Source organism: Furipterus horrens, unplaced genomic scaffold (genome assembly GCF_987537825.1).
Source record: "Furipterus horrens unplaced genomic scaffold, mFurHor1.1.pri manual_scaffold_11, whole genome shotgun sequence".
NCBI lineage: Eukaryota > Metazoa > Chordata > Mammalia > Chiroptera > Furipteridae > Furipterus > Furipterus horrens.
In genome coordinates, this window is record NW_028327181.1 from 32,054,477 (window position 1) to 32,076,463 (window position 21,987).

General features: G+C 46.4%; 1 protein-coding gene across 1 annotated transcript in view; it reads left to right on the forward strand.

The window, feature by feature from the left end:
* SORL1 (sortilin related receptor 1) overlaps positions 1–21,987 on the forward strand; it is a 169,156-nt gene that overhangs the window by 58,736 nt on the left and 88,433 nt on the right. The window contains exons 7-11 of the mRNA XM_090257292.1: positions 2,010–2,111; positions 3,039–3,208; positions 11,221–11,413; positions 13,426–13,543; positions 13,741–13,814. Coding sequence (XP_090113418.1) covers positions 2,010–2,111; positions 3,039–3,208; positions 11,221–11,413; positions 13,426–13,543; positions 13,741–13,814 — 657 coding nt within the window. The remainder of the gene's footprint in view (positions 1–2,009; positions 2,112–3,038; positions 3,209–11,220; positions 11,414–13,425; positions 13,544–13,740; positions 13,815–21,987) is intronic.

Here is a 21,987-nt window from a genome sequence, read left to right on the forward strand (position 1 = left end):
TAGTCTTCTGTACTTCTCACCTGGCTTTTTAAAACAAACTGCTTTTAACCATTTATTCAGTGGTGTTTTGAATACACGTATACATGCATTGCTCAAATGAATTGAAAATAACTTTGTGTTTATCAGTTTGCTCTTCACATAGTATCTGTGGGCCATACATGAGCGCAGGGTGTTCAGTTGTTGTTCCTTACTCTGTAGGAATTTAAAGTCCATAACAAACAGCAGTGCATAGTCAGGGATAAAGGAAGCCAAACTAACCCTTCTGCAGGGGCCCAGCACCCAGTGAGCGTCTCCGTAGTGTGTGTGACTGTCTACACGAGGCAGTGTCTCCCTCTTGGAATTACAGAACCACAGAGAGCCTTCATAAAGTGCTTCTTGTCCTTTTTCAAATCATTGACGCTTCTGAGAATCTGGTAACAGGTATAGACTCTCCCCAGCAAAATGAACGAGAGCATCTACACAAAGAATGCGTGTAAATGTTTACAGGGTTCCCGGGCCATTCAAAGCCATCCAGGGAGAAGCCCTGATCCAAGTCAGCTCCTCATTTTGTAGATAAATAAACTGAGACCTAGAGAGATGTAGTTATTTTCTCTTACTCTAGTGCTTTTAGTACATTTGAAAGATTTTAAAGGTTAAAGATAAAGAGAGAATCTTAAGAGCAGCAACAGAAAAACAAAGCAGAGAGTTACCTACAAAGGGGTGCCTGTAGAACTATCAGCTGACTTCTCAAAAGAAACTTTGCAGGCAGGAAGGGACTGGCAAGAAGTATTCAAGGTGATGAAAAGCAAGGACCTACAACTAAGATTACTCTGTCCAGCAAAGCTATCATTTAGAATGGAAGGGCAGATGAAGTGCTTCCCGGACAAGGTAAAGCTAAAAGAGTTCGTCATCACCAAGACATTATTATATGAAATGTCAAGGGGACTTACTTAAGAAAAAGAAGATCAAAACTATAAACATTAAAATGACAACAAACTCACAACTATCAACAACTGAATCTAAAAAACAAAAACAAAAACAAACTAAGCAAACAACCAGAACAGGAACAGAATCATAGGTATGGGGATCATTTGGAGGGTTCTTAGCTGGGCAGGGGGAGGGGGAGCAATGGGGAAATGGTGCAGGAATCAAGAAGCATAACTGGTAGGTACAAAATAGACCGGGGTAAGTTAAGAGTAATAGAGGAAATGGAGAGGCCAAAGAACTTACATGCATGACCCATGGACATGAAGTAAGGAGCGGGGAATTGCTGGAGGGAAGGGGGGTTGCTGTGTGGCGGGGTCAAAGAGGGAAAAATTGGGTCAACTGTAATAGCATAATCAATAAAATATACTTAAAAAATCTAAAAAAAACAAAGATTCCAGCCATGGTTAAATATCTGTAAAATGCAATGTGATGTGGTCAGTGATGGGGAATACTCTATACCGAAAACAAACAAACAAACATATTCTATCAGAAGATCTTAATCACTAAGGAGTAGTAAAAGATTGAAAAATTGAATCAATGAAAACTCCCTCAATTCTTGGTGCAGGTGAAAGCCTTGTAACTCAAGTGTCCTCATACCCTGACCGTAGGAATGCAGTGGAGGCGAGAAGACGTTTTGTGTGCAGGGTGTGTGGTGGTTTGGGGGCTCTGGGCCTTGCCCCCCCCACTCCCCCCACCCTGCAGTCTCTTCAGCCTCTTCGCACAGTCCTCTCCTTTCGCTCTCCGCTTGAGCTTTGGCCGCCTCCGCCCCCTTTCCCGAGCCCAGGTCCTTGTGTCATCCCACTGCCCTTCCTGCTCATCTGATGTCCGGGATGCACCTAGAATCCGTGGAGGTCGCGTCTGGGGTGAAGGCGCTGCGGCCCCAGCTGCCCTGTGATGTGCCGGCAGAGGTTGCAAAGTGTGCATTTGTAGCCCTCTCTCCATTTTGTGTTTGAAGTAGAATCAGAGGGGTCTGGCTTTTTCCTTTTGCACTTGAGTGGTGACAACATAGCACAATTGGTGTTTTTTCTCCTCCTCCTTGGCAGCATCTCCTGGGCAGTCAGCAGCCACCTTCCGTGCAGCTCTGGGTCTCCTTTGGCCGGAAGCCCATGCGAGCAGCCCAGTTTGTCACAAGACATCCTATCACCGTAAGTGGGGTTCATTTGGGGGTGGGAAGAAGTGTCCTTGTTCCCATGCCAGAGGTCAGGAAAATCCTGCGGGTGGATATTTGACCAAGCTTTCTGCAGTCACTTTCCAGAATGGTCCCTAGGGAAAGCTGTGTGCCTTGGGCTTCGTGGTCTGTCTTTTCCCGTTTGGTGTCTGAGGTGGAGCTGAAGGGAAGCCTGAATTTGCTTGAAGTGGGAAATGATTGGCAGTGAGGTTTAGAGGGGAGCCACCGGGCACCGGGGCTGGCACTGAAGGCAGGAGCGCTTATTTAATACTTGCTGGGCTACTCCCACATGTCTAGGGTGAGAAAAGGGGTAGGGTTTGGGTCCTACCTTTCAGACCCAGATGGTCTGGAGAGACTGAGCTTTGCAAAGGAGGAAACCATGTGCAGTCAGGTGTAGTCTGGGTGATTCACAGAGGTGGGTAGGGAAGGCCAGTGTGGGCTGGGCCATCAGAGAAGCGGCCCGGGAGGAGGTGGCCTGCCTGGAAGGCCTGAAGCTGGCAGCTGGCATGGTGGAACGTGAAGAGCCCAGAGGTGGACCTGATAGAAAACACCTCGTCAGTTCTTGGCGTTCCATGGATTCACCTTCCTTTGGTCACCTTGGAAAAAAAGGAAAGGAGATTCCTGTTAGGTCCTGCGGGGAAAAGAGGGAGGCATCATTCACTAAAAAGAGGTTTTTGGGTCATTTTTGGAGTTGAGTGGCCCCTTATTGCGTGCCCCACTTTCCGGGGCGGGGGTTCTGTGCTGCTGAGAGCAGCCGCAGGCTCCTGGAGAGGCAGGCCGCCGGCCCTTGCCACTGTCAGAGCTTCACCGCCATCGGCTGCAGGCCCGTGTCGGGAGTCGCTGCGTTAGCTCGCAGGACACATGCACTGTCTGACTTACATGTTGTTTATTTTTTATTCCCAAGGAATATTACATCGCAGATGCCTCCGAGGACCAGGTGTTTGTGTGTGTCAGTCATAGTAACAACCGCACCAACTTATACATCTCGGAGGTGGAGGGCCTGAAGTTCTCCCTGTCCTTGGAGAACGTCCTCTATTACAGCCCAGGCGGGACGGGCAAGGACACCCTGGTGAGGTGAGCTGCTCAGGAGGCCCTCCTGCTGTGTTATCTATTTACCATCTTTATCTTCATTTTTATTTTAGTTATTATTTTCTTGATGGTTATTATTGACACTGTTACAGAGGCCCCCATTTCCTCCCTTGGCCCACCTCCACCCAGCCCCCGCCCCCTTCTCTCTGGCCATGAACATGACCCCACCTCGTGGTGGTCGTTTTCAACAGGAGCTGCTCATTTGCATTCAGCCGGGGTGTTTCCAGCCACGGCAGTCCTGGCTCCGGCAGCAAGATGACAGCTTAGCTGGGTTGGGTTTGGCTGGGGTGTGAGGATTTTAAAGGGCCCCCTTGGTAATTTTTATTTGATGCCAAGGCTGAGCTCTGCTACTCCAGGTGACATTCAGCATCTCAACACTGTCAGCCCCTCACTTGGGGTCCTTTGATTCAGTTGTCTCATTTTTTGTGCGGGAAGTTATCAGTGTCTGTGAAAAGATACAGTGTCATTGATTCTGTATCAGTAAATCACATGGTTAGTTGGTTGTTTTGCATTCATGGGCATTCTCTGGGCTGTGGAAGGTTCTGGGGTTTGGGGGAGGGATTTCTGACATGAATTTGGGGCAGCCCTGTGTGATTCCTGGGTGCCAGACTTTGTGGAGGTGTCCGATTGTGAGTAGGGTCGGTCTCTGCTCTCTGAAAGCGGCACTGGCTAACGCTGCTGATGGACTGCAGTGAGGTCTGGCTCCGCAGCCGGGCCCCCAGTTCTGAGCGATGCCATTGCCGCCGCTGCCTCTCCTCAGGCTGGTGGGGCGTGTAGTCAAGAATCTGTTCCCCACGTGGGCGGCTGCTCTGCACCCAGGCCTGTTCCAGGCACGGCAGTGAATAGGGTTTCTGTGCCGTGGAACTTTTGTCCTAATTGGGAGAGGATAGAAGGTAAACAAATATGTCATCTGCCGGGCAATGGTGAGTGCTGAAGAATATGGAGGACGGGCTTCCCGGGTGTCACATTGTGTTGGCTGATCAGGGGAGATTTTAGCAGGTGCCTGGCGTCTGAGTGTGAGGGAGCCGGGCAGGCGCCAGGGAAGAGAGTGGCAGGCAGAGGCACCGCAGACACAGGGACTCCAGCGTGGGGCTTGGTTGGTTCGTTTTGTGAGCAGCGAGGAGGCCAGGGTGGGCCAGGCAACTGAGGGAGGGGAGAGCGGGCCCCGGATTGTACAGGGCCTTAAAGGGCCGGGAAAGATAGTAATGTTTTCCCTCTTAGTGGGATGGAGGGTTTTGACCAGATGATGGTCATTATTTGATTTAACTATTGATTTTTGTTTTTACCATTTAAAAAAGTTGTAATTTGCATTACATTCAACATAAATGAACAATATTACAAATAATTTTAAGTGACCCCCATGTGACTTTTACTTTTTATTTTTAATTAAATACTTTACCTTTAATTAAATTTTTTATTAAAAATTTTTAAATGACAGAAAAACGTGAAGCGCTCCGTGAACGTGCATGTCTTCCTTGCACGGGCCGAGCTGACCTCTGTACCGTTCCCATTTTAGCATATGTGTGGCTGACGTGAGCTCATGACTTAGCTTTTGGAAAAAACCGCCCTGCATGCTGTCTGGAAACTAGACTCCTGGCGGGGTAAGAGGCCAGCCAGGGAACAGCGGGGAAAGTTGGCTGATTTCAGGCCAGAGGAGATGGGTGTTGGCTGGACCCAGGGTGGTGGCAGTGGAGGTGATAGAAGTAGTCAAATTCTGATCATTTGCTAATAGATTTGCAGGCCGATTGACTGGAGGAGAGAAGGAGGAGCCCAGAGACCACCACTGTGTGGCCCGAGCAGCTGGCAGATAACAGCTGTGTTCCGAGTCGGGGGGTCTGCTGCAGGCACGCGCGCGTGGCTGTGGGAAAGATCAAGAATTTGGGTTTGGACTTACTGGATTGGAGATGCCTATCTGCTGTCCCGGTGGAGAGCTCTTCCGATGGTCTCTGATAGTGCTTCTCCACTTCCTGTTTCTTTTCTTTCAGAAGTGCTATCTTTTAAAACAACATCAAATTGTTTTTTCAATTTACAGTTGACATTCGCTATTATATTAGTTTCAGGTGTTGAGAATAGCAGTTAAACGTTTGTATAACTTACAAAGTGATCCCGCTGAAAACGCTAGTGCCCATCCCATAACGTGCGTAGTTATTATGATATTACTGACTATATTCCATATGCTTTACGTTACATATCTGTGCCTCTTTTATAACTGCCCACTTGTACTTCCTAATCCCTTTCACCTTTTTACCCAACCCCTGACTCACTTCAATCTGGCAACCATCATTTTGTTCTCTGTAGTTACAACTTTGTTTTGTTTGTTCATTAATTTTGTTCTTTAGATTCTACATATAAGTGAAATTATATGGTATTTGTTTTTCTCTGATTTACTTCACTGTGCATCGTACCCTGTAAATCCACCCATGCTGTTGCAAGTGCTAAGATTTCATTTTTAGGGCTGAGTCATACTCCATTGCGTATATATACCATAGCATTTTAAGTCTTCTACCGATGGGTACTTACACTGCTTCCTTGTCTAGGCTATCGTAAATAATGCTTCATTAAACATAGGGATGCATATATCTTTTCAAGTTGATGTTTTAGATTTCTTTGGATAAGTACTTAGAAATGGGATTACTGTGTCATATGGTAGTTCTATTTTTAATTTTTTTAAACTACTTTTTTTCATTTATTGATTTTAGAGAGAAGGGAATGACATTGACCTGCTGTTCCCCTATTGTTGATGCATCACTGGATGATTCTTGTATGTATCCTGACCAGGGGTCAAACCTGCAACCTTGGCACATCAGGACGATGCTCTAACCAGCTGAGCTATCTGGCTAGGGCTTTTTAAAATTTTTTGAGAAACCACTATACTGTTTCCATAGTGGATGTACCAGTGCAATCCCACCAACAATGCATGTGTGTCTCCTTTCTCCACGTCCTCACCAGCACTTGTTTGTTGATGTATGGATGGTACCATTCTGGCAGGTGTGAGGTGGTATCTCACTGTGGTTTAATGTGTATCTCTGATGATCAGTGACGTTGAGCATCTTTTCATATGTCTGTGGACCACTTGTATGTCCTCTTTGGAGAAGTGTCTTTTCAGGTCCTTTGCCCATTTTTTAATAGGATTGTTTATTTTTTTGGTGTTAAGTTTTATGAGTTCTTTATATATTTTGGACATTAACCCCTTGTCTTTAGCCTTTGGCATTTTAATTATGATGTGTCTTGGTGTGGACCTCCTTGGGTTCATCTTGTTTGGGGCTCGCTGTGCTACTTGAATTTGTGTGTTTATTCCTGTCATCAGGTTAGGGAAGTTTTCTTATATCTTCAAATAGATTATCAATCTTTCACTCTCTTGCTTTTCCTTCTGGTACTCCTGTGATGTGAATGTCTTTACACTTGATGTTGTCCCAGAGGTCCCTTAGACTGCTCTCTTTTTTTTAAATTCCTTTTTCTTATGTTGTTCTGTTTGAGTGTTTTCTGCTACCTTGTCTTCCAAATCACTGATTTGATTCTTTGCTTCATCTAATTTGCTGTTGATACTATCTAATTTATTCTTCAGTTCAATTATTGTATTTTTTATTTTTGACTGATATTTTTTATGGTTCTTGTGTAAGTTCTCACTGAATTCATCTATTCTTCTAAGTGAATTGAGTATCCTTACATGCAGTTTTTTTTTTCAATGTGTGGTTGAGAGGGAGAGAAACATCAATGTGTGGTTGCCTCTTGTACACCTGCAACTGGGGACCTGGCCCACAGCCCAAGCATGTGCCCTGGCTGGGAATCAAACCAGCGACCCTTTACTTCGCAGGCCAGTGCTCAGTCCACTGAGCCACACCAGCCAGGGCTACATGCAGTGTTTTGAACTCTGTATGTAGTAGATTGCTTGCCTACATTTTGTTTGGTTTTACTGATTTGTTTTTGAGTTTTGTTCTGTTTTTCCATTTGGGACACGTTTCTGTGCCTCCATGTTTGTTTGTATGCACTAGGTAGAGCGGCTGTACCTCTGCATCTTGGCAGGGTTGCTTTATGTAGAGGGTGTCCTGTGGGGCCCAGGGGTGCAGTCTCCCTCGTCCACCGTGTGGGTGGTGTGTGTGCTGTTGTCACTGAGCCTGACTACAGTTGGCACCGCGGTGATTTGGGCTGACCCCCAGGTGGACTGCCTCCGAGGACTGGCCATGACTGCATCAGACAGGCTGCAGGGGGCAGCAGCCCCTCAGGATGGAGATGCTGTCGCGGGACTCTGCTGCCTCCCGGGTCCACTGTCTGGGTGTGTTGTCTGTGGAGCTAACTGTGGTGCTGAGGTGTCCCGTGCCGCAGCCAGCTGTGAGTGTATGAGGCCTCTTGTGAGCGGCTCTGGCGCAGCCCAGGCCAGCCACTGCCTGTGCTCGGCCGGGGGCCCCACATAAGAGCTACAGCGTGACCTGCTGCTGGCAGCTGCCTGTGCTGGACTTGGAGGCACCTGGGAGGTGCACCGCTTGCTGCGTCCACGGCCACCTGCCACCAGTGCTGGCTTTGGGGCTCTGCCTGTTTGGTTGGGGTTTGTGGATCTTTCGGAGATTTTAGCAAAGGCTGGATGCTTGTGCGGTACAGCTACTTACAGGCATCCTTCAAGGGGTCTGGGGAGGTGCGTGAGTTGAGTGGGGTGGGGTTTCAGGGAATCCCCAAGGCTGGGGTTGCGCGAGCAGTGGGGGCCAGGTTGATGGGGAGTCAGGTTTGGGCACCAGGTGCTTTCGTGGGCTGTATGATGGAGAGGGCTCAACAAAGGAGCCGTAGTGTGTGCCGGCTGCCGCGCCACTCCTTCCTCTGAAGCGAGGCCGTTCAGGTCCTCACCACCTGTCTGGCGCTTCTGAAGCTGCCGTCCTTTCTCTGGTGCTCATGGAGAGTGTTCTGAGCAAGTAAGCCTTTGCTCTGGCCCTTTAAGAAGACATTTGGGTCTCTAGATGCCCCACTTCTTGCATGGACAGGATCTCAGCTCATCTTCACAGCCAGATGTGGCATTATTGCGGCCTGGGTGGGGCTGGTACCCCTTGCTCCTCAGGGGGTACCGCTGCAGCCGAGACATACCTCCCAGTTCCTAACTGCTGCACGTGGGTGTGGGGCCACCTTTTTTACGTCTCTTCCCCACCTACTGAAACTGAGTCCCCATCACTGCCAGTCCTGGTGTGGCTGCTTCTTTACATCCTTGTTTGTAGGAGTTCCCGTCACCTGGTCGTCAGTGGATCCCGAGGGTGGTGGCTCTGTCATCTCGCTGTCAGTTTGGTGTGGTTGTTGGAGGAGGTGAGCCTGTTTACTCTGCCGGCTTGACAAGTTCATCTTTTATTCCTTCCTGTTTCCCCAGCGTGTACTGACAGGCCATGCATCGACTGTCCTTGTGTTACAATGTCTTATAAAGCATTCCTGCCGTGGTGCCGACTCAGGCGTGCTGGCTCGGTCCGCGGCAGCCCCTGTGGGCCGGTTCTACGACTGCAACAGAAACTCATTGCGGTGGAGTTTGCGTGACTTCCACCATTTCAGAGTGAGCAACTGAGCACATTCCCAGTGCTGCGTAACCAACAGCTTTGTCTAATTCCCAAACAGTTCTGTTTCCCTGAAAGAAAACCTTGTGCCCTCGAGCAGTGGCTCCCACTGGCCGCTCGAGGCCACAGGTCTCCTTCCTGTCCGGAAGCACCTCCTCTGGGTGTTTCTTAGAAATGGGGTCGCACCCTCGCGCACCGTTTGTGTCAGGCTTCTCTCACGTGGCACAGTCCTTTTGGAGGTGACCCACCTGCAGCGTGTGTCAGGACATCATTTCTGTCTCCTAGTGAGTAAGAGTCTCCTTACATTTCTATAATTAAAGTCAGGACTCTCCGGGACTAGTTGCTGTGGGGCTGGTGAGTCACAGCTCGCCAGAGGTCTCCCCTCTTCCCCACTGGGCAGAGGTTTCGGGTGGCTGTCTCGTGGTAGGGCAGAGCGGGAGCCCGGGGGTTCAAGCCCACGGCCTCTCCCGTGCCCCGTGGCCCTTCCCGCGGGGACGGTGCCTCAGGCGCTGCCCACCTGCCTGAGCAGGCAGCCCAGTGAGTGTCATGAAAGTAGAGCCCCGTCGAGACGCAGAACCGGCATCCTGCTCAGCCTTCCTGTTTTCTTCAGGTTTCGTCTCAGGACTGGGCGTGTTCAGATGTGCTCTTTGAGTGGCCTTTGTCATTTGCTCTCCATCTCAGCAAGGTGGATGGGACAAGAGTGGCTTAGCAGATGCCATGGGCGGGCTCGTTCACAAAAAACACAAAAGCTTTGCCGTATTTGAAAGGAGCTCTTGCTCAGCTCAGTAGGAAGGTGTGGGGGCCTGGAGCTGGCTCCAGTTTACTGAGAGAGCTGCAGAGAGAAGAGCGTTGTCTGGGTGGCGGAAGACGCGGAGCTGCGCAAGAGCCGGCGGGCCTGTGCGGGGTCCGGAGGGGCCCTGCTCGCTGGCCAGGGGTGGCGCGGAGGGCTCCGCTCTGCACTGGGGGTGGCGGCCGGGGTCCGGCTGAGGCTCGCCCAGGCACCCTGGGGACATGGGGTCGTGCTGCGGCGCAGGTCAGGGGGCGATGACAGGTGGGCTGGGAGTGGGAGGCAGAGGAGTGAGGGAGATACAGAGGGCAGGCGGCTGCTGGGAAGTCAGATGGAGCACGGAGAGAACGAGCAGGGGAAGAGAGACCGAGCTCCGCTCCGAATGCTGGAAACTCAGACCTCCTGGATGTGGGAAAGGAGGGTGTGAACCTGAGGAGGAGACTCGTGGTGGGAGAATCCAAAGCAGCAGGAAGGTAGTAGCCCTGGGGCCGATGACTAAGTAAGTGACTGCAAAATGGCGAAAACAGACCTAAGGACACCCCGCGTCAGGGGAGTTGGTCCCCACTCCAGCGTTTTGTTTAGGGTTCTGCTTGCCTTGGAGGTCTGGGGTGGCCTTGTCCAAGCTGGAGCATGCATCCGTCCGTCTGAGGAGCAGGGCGCTCACCCAGCCCAGGGTTTTGGGGGCAGGTGATGGGGAAAAGCAATCCTGTGGTTATGGTTGGAAAGCCAGTGACTCAGAACCCTCTCAGTAAAGGGCCCACTTCTAGTTTTTAAACGCCATGTGGGAACTGTACCGTTTAGTGCAAGTCTGCTTTCCAGTAAAATTGCAGCGTCCTGGCTAGTACAAGAGTTCAGGCCTGGAGGTCCTTACGCTCTGCCTCCCGTTACCAGGTGGGGCCTCAGCCTGGCGGGAACCCTCAGGTCGCTGTCTGTGCAGCTTCTCCGGGAAGGGAGTCTGCCCTGCTTCCTGAAGGGGACCCGTGGGTTTCCATCTGATCTGGGGGCCTGATAATTAGTTGTACAGCCGGACACGGACTGCTTGGCCCTCAGCTCTGTTCCCACAGGTTGGGCAAAATTGTAAGCCCTAGTGCTGTTATTAATGTTGGAGAAGCCTGGCATCCTGTTTGCTTCTTGTCAAGACCCCCTGTTACCATGCTGAACAAATGGAGGCGACCTTCCATCAGCTTTTGTGTGCTGTGTTCATCATTCTGAGCCCCCTGTGAGGAATTATTGGTCACACAAGTGTCTTGACCTCATAGTTAAAAACAATCACTTAAAAAAAAAGAGTGGATTATTCAGTCATGAGATGGAATGAAATACTGATATACGCTACAATATGGATGGCTTTAAAAACATTATGCTCAGTGAAAATAACTATAAAAAAGGCCACATATTGCATGATGTCATGTATATGAAGTATGCACAATAGGCAAGCCATAGAGACGGAAGACTCACTGGTGGTTGCCAGGGTCTTGGATGGGAGGGGCAGGAGGGACTCCAGTGGCTGCAGGCCTTCCTGGTGGGTGATGGGTGTTCTGCAGCCAGGCAGTGAGGGCGGCCTCCCGGCGTTGTGAGTGTGCTGAACGCCACTGAATATGTAATTTAAAACAGTGAGACTTTATGTCTTTACAATAAAAACATCCCCAAAAGTATCAGTTTGGTTTCACAGTGGTTCTCTCTTATTGCAGGTATTTTGCAAACGAACCGTTTGCTGACTTCCACCGTGTGGAAGGGCTACAAGGAGTCTACATCGCTACCCTGATTAACGGCTCCATGAAGGAGGAGAACATGAGGTCGGTCATCACCTTCGACAAAGGGGGGACCTGGGAATTTCTTCAGGCTCCAGCCTTCACAGAATATGGACAAAAAATCAATTGTGAGGTAGAGATGCTTTCGTTTTCTTTGGGTTTTTAATACTGAGTTTTGTCTGTGGTTCTGTACTTACAATTCTCAAACTCTGTTCCAAGGCACATTGGGGGTTCATAGTGAACTTGGTGGGGGGTGGGTGCACCATGACGTTTTACGTGTTTGAGGAAAGCACTGTGCAATTCCAACATGAGCTCATGCTGTGTTTTTTTGATGATGCCCTGTCTTTGTGACGCTGAATCTTCAGAGTTGATGCGGTGGAAAGCAAGTGAGAAAATGAGGATGGGACAGGAAATGGCAGCGGTGGCATCTGGTGGAAGTTTGAGAAACCATGTAGTGCCCAGCAGCTTCATACATCCCAGGGTTAGGTAACTGCTGGCATTTAGGAATGCAGTAACATTTGCTTTTAATATTTATACATAATACTACTTTAAACTGCTGCTAAGTTATGGAGACATATCTACTTATTGATATTTCTTCTAGCTTGAAAGTGCTATAAAACATCACTGAGACGCCAATTGTGCTATTACCAAGAAAATTTGAAAACCTCTCCCCTAAGTTATTTCTCTAGAATTTCTTTTAAAGTTCCTCTTTGAATATTATTTAGGATTCTACAATTTTCCCTATCTGTGGCTTCATATGAAAAGCTAAGAAGACTAAAATATATTATTTGGCCCCATAAAGTGGTCCCATGTATCTAAGCAAGTCCTTTCGTTTCCCTCCAAAGAACAGTTGTGGTCCCGGCTTTAGGGGATCTACCACATCTCTGTTTTCATTTGACGTAGGAGACCTCGGATGTGTAAAGTAGGTGGACAGAAGGAACTAAGAAAAAACCAAGGAGTACTGATTCTTGGAGAAACTGTAACATTTCAGTGAGACAATTACCTGGTCTTTTGGATTACTGGATTTTGTTAGTCCATGGTTAAACATGTCCTACTCTGCTGTGTCTGTGCTGTGGGAAGGTTCTTTTGGACACTCTTGCTCTAGAACGTAGTTCTTCCTTTGTCTTCTGATTTGGCATCAGATCTTGACTGACCACATCAAACCTACTTTGGAAAGAAGCAGGATATAAGTACATGTAGCCAGTACCTAGGTGCTTCTCGTTACTCAGTAGCACCTGTAGCTCTCAGCGCTCTGTGTGAGCCTGGTGTGGACATGGGCGGTGGGGGTCGAAGCCTTGATTCAATGGGATTAATGGTATTGTTAAAGTTCAGCTTCTGACTTCCCTGATCCATCAGTGTATTTGTGAACAGTTGTTAGCTTTTAGCTTCTACTTCTGCTTTTAGGCAGTGAAAGAAAAGGAGAAAGTCTGGCAGATATTTGAGACCCAACTCAGTTTGCTCGAGTTTTCATTTGCCAAACTGTGATGCTAGCAAGCTAGATATTTGTTAGAGGCCCTTTTCTAAAAATAGGTATATCTAGCAAACCATGTTACAGTTTTTGCCTGTACCATAAGCACACACAGTTTTCCTGTCCGAACAGACTTGACACCCCTTTCCTGGCCAAGAAAATCAGGCATGACCATAGAGCGGAAGGCCTTGTTTGCGGAACCCAGATCTGAAACATAAGGAATGGAGTTCAGTTTGGATGACTTGGTCTCACAGGGAACATCTGTAGACTTTGTACCAGTGTAGCCTACTTAAAACACTTACTGTAGCTACTTTGGTGTTTATATGTAATGTTGCATATCTGGGAGTCACATGGGAGAATCTCTGGGTAATATGAAGAGATTGATGGCTTTCCCGTCTACTTGAGTTGACACTGATTTCTAGTTGTTTCTCCAAGAGTCTTGGGAGGAATTTTTATTAATACTTTTCTCTTGGCTTCAATGAGAAGCATTTATGTGGTTCAGCTGATCGCGTCCATTGACAGACATATGGGGACAGCCAGGCGGTGGCTCTGGTTTCCTTCGGGCCTGGCTTCCTTCCTTCGCTTCTTGCTGCGGTGCCTGCACACAGGCCTGTATGCGGAGGGAGCCGCGGGCCCTGTCTCCCCCTCTGATGGTGCCGGGAACGTCTGTTTTGCAGCTCGCCCAGGGCTGCTCCCTGCACCTGGCCCAGCGGCTCAGCCAGCTGCTCAGCCTCCAGCTCCGGAGGATGCCCATCCTCTCCAAGGAGTCGGCGCCTGGGCTCATTGTTGCCACGGGTAAGTGTGCTCTGCCGCTCTTCCTTCCTGGGTAAGCTGTTTGCTCAGGAGCAGCCAGGCGCCCGGGGACCTCCGCCGTCTGCAGCGGTCACTGCTGCCTGCGGGGTTAAAACAGCCTCAGTTGCTAGATCCTGCTCAGAATATCTGGTGGGGCAAGGTTCTCGAAATCAAAAACAATGATTGCTCTTGCATTTCAGGATCAGTGGGAAAGAACTTAGCAAGCAAGATGAATGTGTACATCTCTAGCAGCGCCGGAGCCCGGTGGAGAGAGGTGAGGCACCCTGTCCTGGTTCTTGTTTGTATGAGATTGGACTGAGCCCTGACGTTTCAGGGAAGCCTGTGGCCCGTGGTGGAGATCACCAGTTCCAACCGTGGCTGTAAAATGAAGAGCATTACCTGGAACCCACGTGAGGGCTGGCCTCACCAAGGTGTAGTCACACCTTGTGATGCGGGCTTGTGATTTTGCCAAACTTGCTACTTCGAATCAAAGACAGGCTTTAAGAAGAATTGGATGAACTGGTCCAAGACGAGAATTGCCTGAGGACAAGGCGGTGGCCCCCCCCCCCTCCCCCCCCCCCCCCCCCCCCCCCCCCCCGTTGCTCACTTCCTACCCCTGGGGCCTCGGGCGTCTGGCATGGTGGGCGTTCAGTAACTGTTTCCTGATTCTGTTAGCAGATCACAGCGCTGTGGTAGTCGCGTCAGACCTGCAACAGCTGTGTGTCCTTTCTGTGTATCACTGAGCTTGAGTTCAGGCCTCTGCTCGCTGGGCCGCCCCGCGCAGGCCCTGTCTCGCATCCCCTCTGGGCCGTGGGAGGAGACTGCCTTTGCCTTGTGGTCATGTCGCTGGTTTGGATCCTTGGGCACTGAGGACACCAGTTCTTCAGGTGCAGCCAGTGTCTGGTCCTGAAATGCTCATTCAGCCTGGGGCGTTAGGGAATTCCCAGACTCGTAAAAACCATCTTTCACGAGCCTCCCATGACTCCGAAGGCCTTGGGCAGTGCGTCGGCCCCCCTGCGCGGGGCCGCTCTCGGAGGTGCTGCGTGCGTGCGCAGGGAGCCCGGGGACCTGGGGGAGGCCAGGCATGGCGTCCGGGGCATGTGGGGCCGCAGAAGAGACGACAGGTCGTTCCTGTCCTCGTGGGCTTCTTCCTGGGAAGGCAGCTTGTGTACTTTCACACCCAGCTGTGTAACACATGCAGTGGTAATGAAGCGGACGTCTGCTTGGCTTGTCACAGTTACAGAGAACTGCCACAGGCCCTGTCTTGGGCTGAGAGGGGTGGGACCTTGACGCTGCATGCACGTGTGTGCAGGTGTGTGCATGCATGTGCTCATGTGTGTACATGTGTAGGTGTGTGTGAGTGTGTGTGTGTGTGTAAATCACGGTCTGTACAGTGTGGGATAGCATGTAAGCACTTATTCAGATGAAGGAGGTCGTTAAGGCCAGAGGAGTCAGGGAGCAGGCGGGAATTCTCGGGTGTCCGTGTCCTGCTCCCACATGGAAGAATGAGCAGCCGCTCTCCCCTTTCTTAGGGCTGGATGTTCCTGTTGAAATTGGGTGTCCTCGCCTCGGTGCTTCGGTTCGTACCCTCTGATGTTGGTGTGGTCAGGGATGGGAATGTCTGCAGATGGTTTCCTTCCGGATAGAAAGTGACATGTTGTTCCTCCTCCCACAAAGTGGTGTCCTCGGCTGGCTCTGGGGCCACTGCTGGTGCCTCCCGCCAGCGGTGCTTAGCGCACAAGGGACCTCAGTTTCGGGAAGAGCATAGAACTAACAAGGAAATGAAGAGGCTGAGACCGTCTGAGACCGTCTGGGCACCTCGGTTCCCGCTGGCAGTTTTTACTTTAGAGAAACAGTCTGGGATGTGAGGGGAGTAGGTGGTGGCAGGAATAAATCCCACGTGATCCTGGTGTGTGATCTTTCTAAGGTACTGCCGGTCCCATTTGCTAAAATTTTCCTGACAGTTTTAGCATCTGTGTTTGCCAGGGATATTGGCCTATAATTTTCTTTCTTGGTAGTGTGTGTATCTGGCTTTGGAATTAGGATAATGCTGACCTTGTAAAATGAGCTTGGGAGTTTTCCTTCCTCTTGAAGTTTTTCAAATGGTTTGAGAAGAATAGGTGTTAGTCTTCTGTGAATGTTTCATAAAATTCTACGGTGAAGCTGTCCAGTCCAGGGCTTTTATCTGTTGGGAGGTTTTCGATTACTGCTTCAATTTCACTAGTTGTATTCTGTTTATTTAGATTTTCTAATTGTTCCTGATTTAGTTTTGGAAGATTGTATATTTCTAGGATTTACCCATTTCTTCCAGATTGTCCAATTTGTTTGTACATAGTTCTTCTCACTATATTCTTATAATCCTTTGTATTTCCATGGTATCAGCTGTTACTTCTCTTTGATTTCTGATTTTATTCATTTGGGTGCTCTTTATTTCTTGATGAGCTGTGTTAAAGGTTTATCAAAGTTCTTCACATTTTCAAAAAACCAGCTCTTAGTTTCATCAATTTATTGTATTGTGTTTTTAGACTATTTTTTTTATTTTTGCTCTGATATTATAATTTCTTCTTCGCACTTTGGGCTTTGTTGTTCTTTTTCTAGTTCTTTTAAGTATAAGATTACATTGTTTTTTGAGATTTATCTTCTTTCCTGAGGTAGGCCTATAATGCTATGAATTTCCCTCTTAAGACTGCTTCCACTATGTCTCAAAGTTTTTGGGTTATTGTGTGTTTATTTTTATTTGTCTCAAGGTATCTTTTGATTTCATTTTTAACCCATTTATTGCATGTTATTTAGCTTCCATGTCTTTGTGTGACTTTCAGTTTTGTTTTGTTTTTCTTGTGATTGATTTCTAGTTTTATATAACCATTATGGTCAGAGAAATTGCTTGATATGATTTCTTTCTTTTTAATAGTTTATTTTATTTCTTAAGTATATTTTATTGATTATGTTGTCACAATAGTCCCAATTTTTTTACCCCTTTGCTCCCCTCTACCCAGTACCCCCCTTTCCTCTAGCAGTCCCAACCCCCTTAGCTCATGCCCATGGGTTGTACAAATAAGTTTTTTGGTTTCATCCTTTCCTGTATTATTCTTAACTTCCCCTGTCTATTTTGTACCAACCAATTATGCTTCTTAGTCCCTGCACCGTTTCCCCATTTCTCCCCCTTCCCCCTCCCAGCTGATAACCCTCCAAACAATCCCCACACCTATGATCTGTTCCTATTCTGGTTTGCTTAGTTGGATTTTGTTTTTATTTTTTAGATTCAGTTGTTGATAGTTGTGAGTTTGTTGTCATTTTAATGTTCATAGTTCTGATCTTCTTTTTCTTAAATAAGTCCCTTTGACATTTCATATAATAATGGCTTGGTGATGATGAACTCCTTTAGCTTTACCTTGTCTGGGAAGCACTTTTATCTGCTCTTCCATTCTAAATGATAGCTTTGCTGGATAGAGTAATCTTGGTTGTAGGTCCTTGCTTTTCATCACATTGAATACTGCTTGCCAGTCCCTTCTTGCCTGCAAAGTTTCTTTAGAGAAATTAGCTGACAGTCTTATGGGAACTACTTTGTAGGTAACTGTTTTCCTCTTGCTACGTTTAAGATTCTCTCTTTATCTTGAACCTTTGGCATTTTAATGATGATGTATCTTGGTGTGGTCCTCCTTGGGTCTAGCTTGTTTGGGACTCTCTGTGCTTCCTGGGCTTGTATGTCTATTTCCTTCACCAAATTTGGGAAGTTTTCCTTCATTATTTTTTCACATAAGCTTTCAATTTCTTGCTCTTCCTCTTCTCCTTCTGGCATTCCTATAATTAGGATGTTGGTACGTTTAAAGTTGTCCCAGAGGTTCCTAAGCCTCTACTCATTTTTTTCAATTCTTGTTTCCTCATTCTGTACTGGTTGACTGCTTTTTCCTTTCTTATGTTCCAAATCATTGATTTGAACCCCGGTTTCCTTCCCTTCACCTTTGGTTTTGTGTGGATTTTTCTTTGTTTCATTTAGCGTAGCCTTCAATTCTTCCCTTATGCATTTGCCATACTTAAGTATATCTGTCAAGCTTGTGAGCATCTTTATCACCAGTGTTTTGAACTCCGCATCTGTTAGGTTGGCTATCTCCTTGTTTGTTAGGTTGGCTATCTCCGTATCTCTTAGTTCTCCCACTGGAACCTTGAATTTTTTTCCCTCTTTGGGCTATACTTCTCTGTCTCCTCATCTTGACAGGCTCCTTTGTTTGTTCCCCTTTGTGTCTTAGGTAGAACTGTCACACCTGTTATATTGTAAGGGGCAGAGCCTTAGGTATTTGTCAGTACAGGGCGACCTCTTTCACCATGTTGTGGCACTGTATGTGGGGGATGGGTCTGAGAGGGAATAATGCTGCTTGTTCAGCACTGGCCCCTTTTCCAGGCACTTCTGCCACTTCCATATGGGACTGGTGCCTCTCTAGCTGTTGCCCTGACTGTTGTTCCCGGAGTTGATGGGTCTGTGGATGTTCTAGGGCCATGGGGGTCCTTTAAACAAGAAGACTCTAATGAGAGACCGGCTGTTTTTTCTTCCGCCCCAACCCCCACTGGTTTGCACAGTCAGAAGCAATGAGGCTTTTTTTTCCCTGGGGCTGGGACTGTGAGCTGTACAGTCTGGTCTGGTGCTGGGAATGCTCCCAAGGTGTCCCTCCCAACTTTTTAGTATGTGTGATTGCACTTTCCGCCGCCACAGCTGCTGCCACCCCACCACGTCCTCTCTGTCCCGGCTCCACCCCACCTACATATCTGGATGAGTATTTCTTCTTTATATCTTTGTTTGTTGGACTTGTGTCCAGCTCAGTTTCCTGGAACTTCTGGTTGTGTCTAGTTTTGAGGTAGTTATATTTCTTCTTAGTTATGGAGGGAGATGCAGCATGTCTGTCGAGACCTCCATCTTGGCTGGAAGTCGCTGATATGATTTCAGTCTTCATAAATTTATTGAGACTTGTGTCCTAACCTGTGATCTATCCCAGAAAATATTCCACATGCACTTGAAAATTATGTATACTCTACTGCTTTGGGGTGAAATGTTCTAAAGGTATCAATTAAATCCAGCTGGTCTAGTGTATCATTTAAGGCTTCAGTTTCCTTATTGATTTTCTGTCTGGAAGAGCTATCCATTGATGTCAATAGTATATTAAAATCCCCCACTATGACTGTATTACTGTTGATATCTCTCTTCATTAATGTGAAGATTTGCTTGATATATTTGCTGCTCCTCTGTTGGTTGCATATATGTTTACAACGGTTATATCCTCTTGTTGGATTGATTTCTTTATTATTATGTAGTGTTTTTCTTTTGTCTCTTATTATAGCCTTTGTTTTAAAGTCTTTTTTTGTCAGATATATGTACTGCTACCCCAGAGTTTTTTTCATTTCCTTTTGCATGATATATCTTTCTCCATTATTTTACTTTTATCTGTGTGTATGTTTTAGTCTGAGGTGGGTCCCTGTAGACAGCATATATATGGGTTTTGTTTTTTTATCCATTCAGCTACCCTCTGTCTTTTTTTTAAAAAAGATTTTATTTATTTATTTTCAAAGCGAGAGGGGAAGGGAGAGAGAAAGAGAGGGAGAGAAACATTGACTGACAGCTTCTTGCATGGCCCCAACTGGGGACCCGGCCCACAACCCAGGCATGTGCCCTGACTGGGAATCAAACCAGCGACCCTTTGGTTTAGAGGCTGGCGCTCAATCCACTGAACCACACCCACCAGGACCTACCCTCTGTCTTTTGATTTGAGCATTTAAGCCATTTACATTTAAAGTGATTATTGAAAAGTACATATTTATTGTCATTTTATTCTCTGTTACTGTGTTCCTCCATTTTTTTCTTTCTTCTTCTTCTTCTTGAACATTTCTTTTAATACTGCTTTGTGGTAATGAACTATTTTAGCTTTTTGTTGTCTGGAAAGCTCTTTATTTTTTCCCCAATTTTAAATGAAAGCCTTGCTGGGTTAAGTAGTCCTGGCCTGCAAAGTTTCTGTTGAGAAATCAGCTGGGAGTCTTATGGGAGCTCCCTTGTAGGTGACTAACTGTTTTTCTGATGCTGCTTTTAAGGCTCTCTCTTCGTCTTTAACCTTTGCCGTTTTAATTGTGATATGTCTTGGAGTGAGTTTCTTTCGGTTCATTTTTTTCAAAAAAAATATTTATTTATTTTTAGAGAGAGGGGAAGGGAAGGAGCATGAGAGGGAGAGAAACATCAAAGTGTGAGAGATATATGTATTGGTTGCCTCTTGCACACCCTCAACTTGGGACCTGGCCTACAACCCAAGGCACGTGCCCTGACTGGGAATCAAATCAGCGACCCTTTGGTTTACAGGCTGGTGCTCCGTCCACTGAGCCACACCGGTCAGAGCTCTTTGGGTTCATCTTTTTTTGTGATTATGCGCTTCCTGAACTTGTGTGTCTTTTTACTTCATCAGATTAGCGAAACTTTCAGTCATTATTTCTTCAAGTAGGTTCTCTATCCCTTGCTTGCTCCGTTCTCCTTCTGGTTCCCCTGTGATGTAGATGCTGTTACATTTTATGTTGTCCTAAATGTCCCTTACTCTCTCCTGGCTTTTTAAAATTATTATGGTTATTATTATTTTGGGAGAGTGATTGGTTGTTTTCTTCTACTTTGTCTTCCGAATCACTGATTTGATCTTCTGCTCATCCTACTTAGTGTTTATTTCTTCTAGTGTGCTACTGATGTCAGGTACGTTGTTCTTCATTTCTCACTGGCTCTTTTCCATGGTTTCTGTGCCATTTCTCATGCTGTTGAAGTTCTCACTGAGTTCCTTGGGCATCTTTATAACCATTTTTTTGGACTCTATATCTGGTAAATAGCTTACATCCATTTTATTTAGCTGTTTTTTCTGGAGATTTTTCTGTTCTTTCATGGTGGGGCTGGCCGGTTCAGGAATCTAATCATGGGGAGTCTTCGGTGGCCAGACCCTCATTCTGTCCAGCAGCCCAGTGAGAGTCACCTCGGCAGGACAAACGAGTCTCCTACCTCCCAAGACATAACAGGGGCTATAGGAGCTCTCTGTCAGGAACCAAGGATGAAGACCAAAATACGTATTTTTCTTATATCACAAATCACATAGGTAGTATGTTAGTTACATTACATTAATTCTTGGATATTAAACTGACCCTGCATAACAGATAAACCCTACTTAGTTATGATATATTATCCTTTTCGTATAAGATCAGGTTTGCTGATGGTTTGCTAAAGATTTTCACATTATTCATGAGACATATTGGTCTTTTTTTTTTTTTTTGCAAGGTCTTTGTTGAGTTTTGGTGTTAAGGTTAGGCTGGTGTCAAAAAGCAAGTTGAGCGGTGACCTGTCCTCTTCTGTTTTCTGACAAGGTTTGGGAAAGGGTAGTATTTTTTTTCTCAAATAATAATGCATCAGTGAAACTATCTGGACCTGAAATTTTCTTCTTGGGAATGCTTTTATCAGAAATTTAATTTCTCTAGCTGAGAGAAAGATTTCGATGTTTTACTACTTGTGTCAAGTTTGTTGAGTTGTATACTTTAAGACTCTTGTCCTTTCATTTAACTTATTCTTATTTATTTTATTGTTATTATGTTTTAATTCTCCACATATTTATTGATTCGGGGGAGAGATACATAGATAGATATAGAGATAGGAAGAAACAAAGATGTGAGACAGAAACATAGACTGATTGCTTCCCATGCGCACCCCAGCTGGGAACCAGACCTGCAATCGAGGTCCGTGCCCTGACTGGGAATCATACCTGCAGCCTTTTGGTGGACAGGACGATGCTCTAACCAACTGAACCACCAGGCTGGGCCTATTTTCTTATTTTTATTTAAATGTATGTAGGATCTATGGTGATAGATAACCTCTTTTCATTCTTGGTATTGGTGACTTGTGTTTTTTCCTTTATTTTTCTTGATTACTTAGTGGTTTGTCCATATCGATATTTTCAAAGAATATGCTTTTGACTTTAATTTTCTCTATTGTCTCTTTTCTGTTTGTTGCTTTATGTTCTTTAGTGTTATCTTTTCCCTATTTATTTTCGATTTACTTTTTGTAGCTTCTTATGGATTAACTTTAGGGCATTAATTTTAGATTTTTTAAATGCAAGAATTTTAAAGCTGTAAGTCTTCCTTTAAATACTGTGTTAGCTGTGTGCCACAAATTTAGGTATGTTAATATCATTCAGTTCAAAATATTTTTAATGTCCTCTTAAAATTGAGATGTAATTCACATACTAAAGCTCACCATTTAAAAGGTATAGTCAGTGGTTTTTAGTTGTCACGAGTGATGTAATGCTCAGCCATTAACACTCTCATTCCAGAACATTCTTATCATTTTGTAGTGTCCCCTTTGCTTTTTGTCTTTGATTGATTGATGTTTAGAAAAGGATTGTTTAGTTTTCATATATTTGAAATTTCATAGGTATCTCTTTGATTTC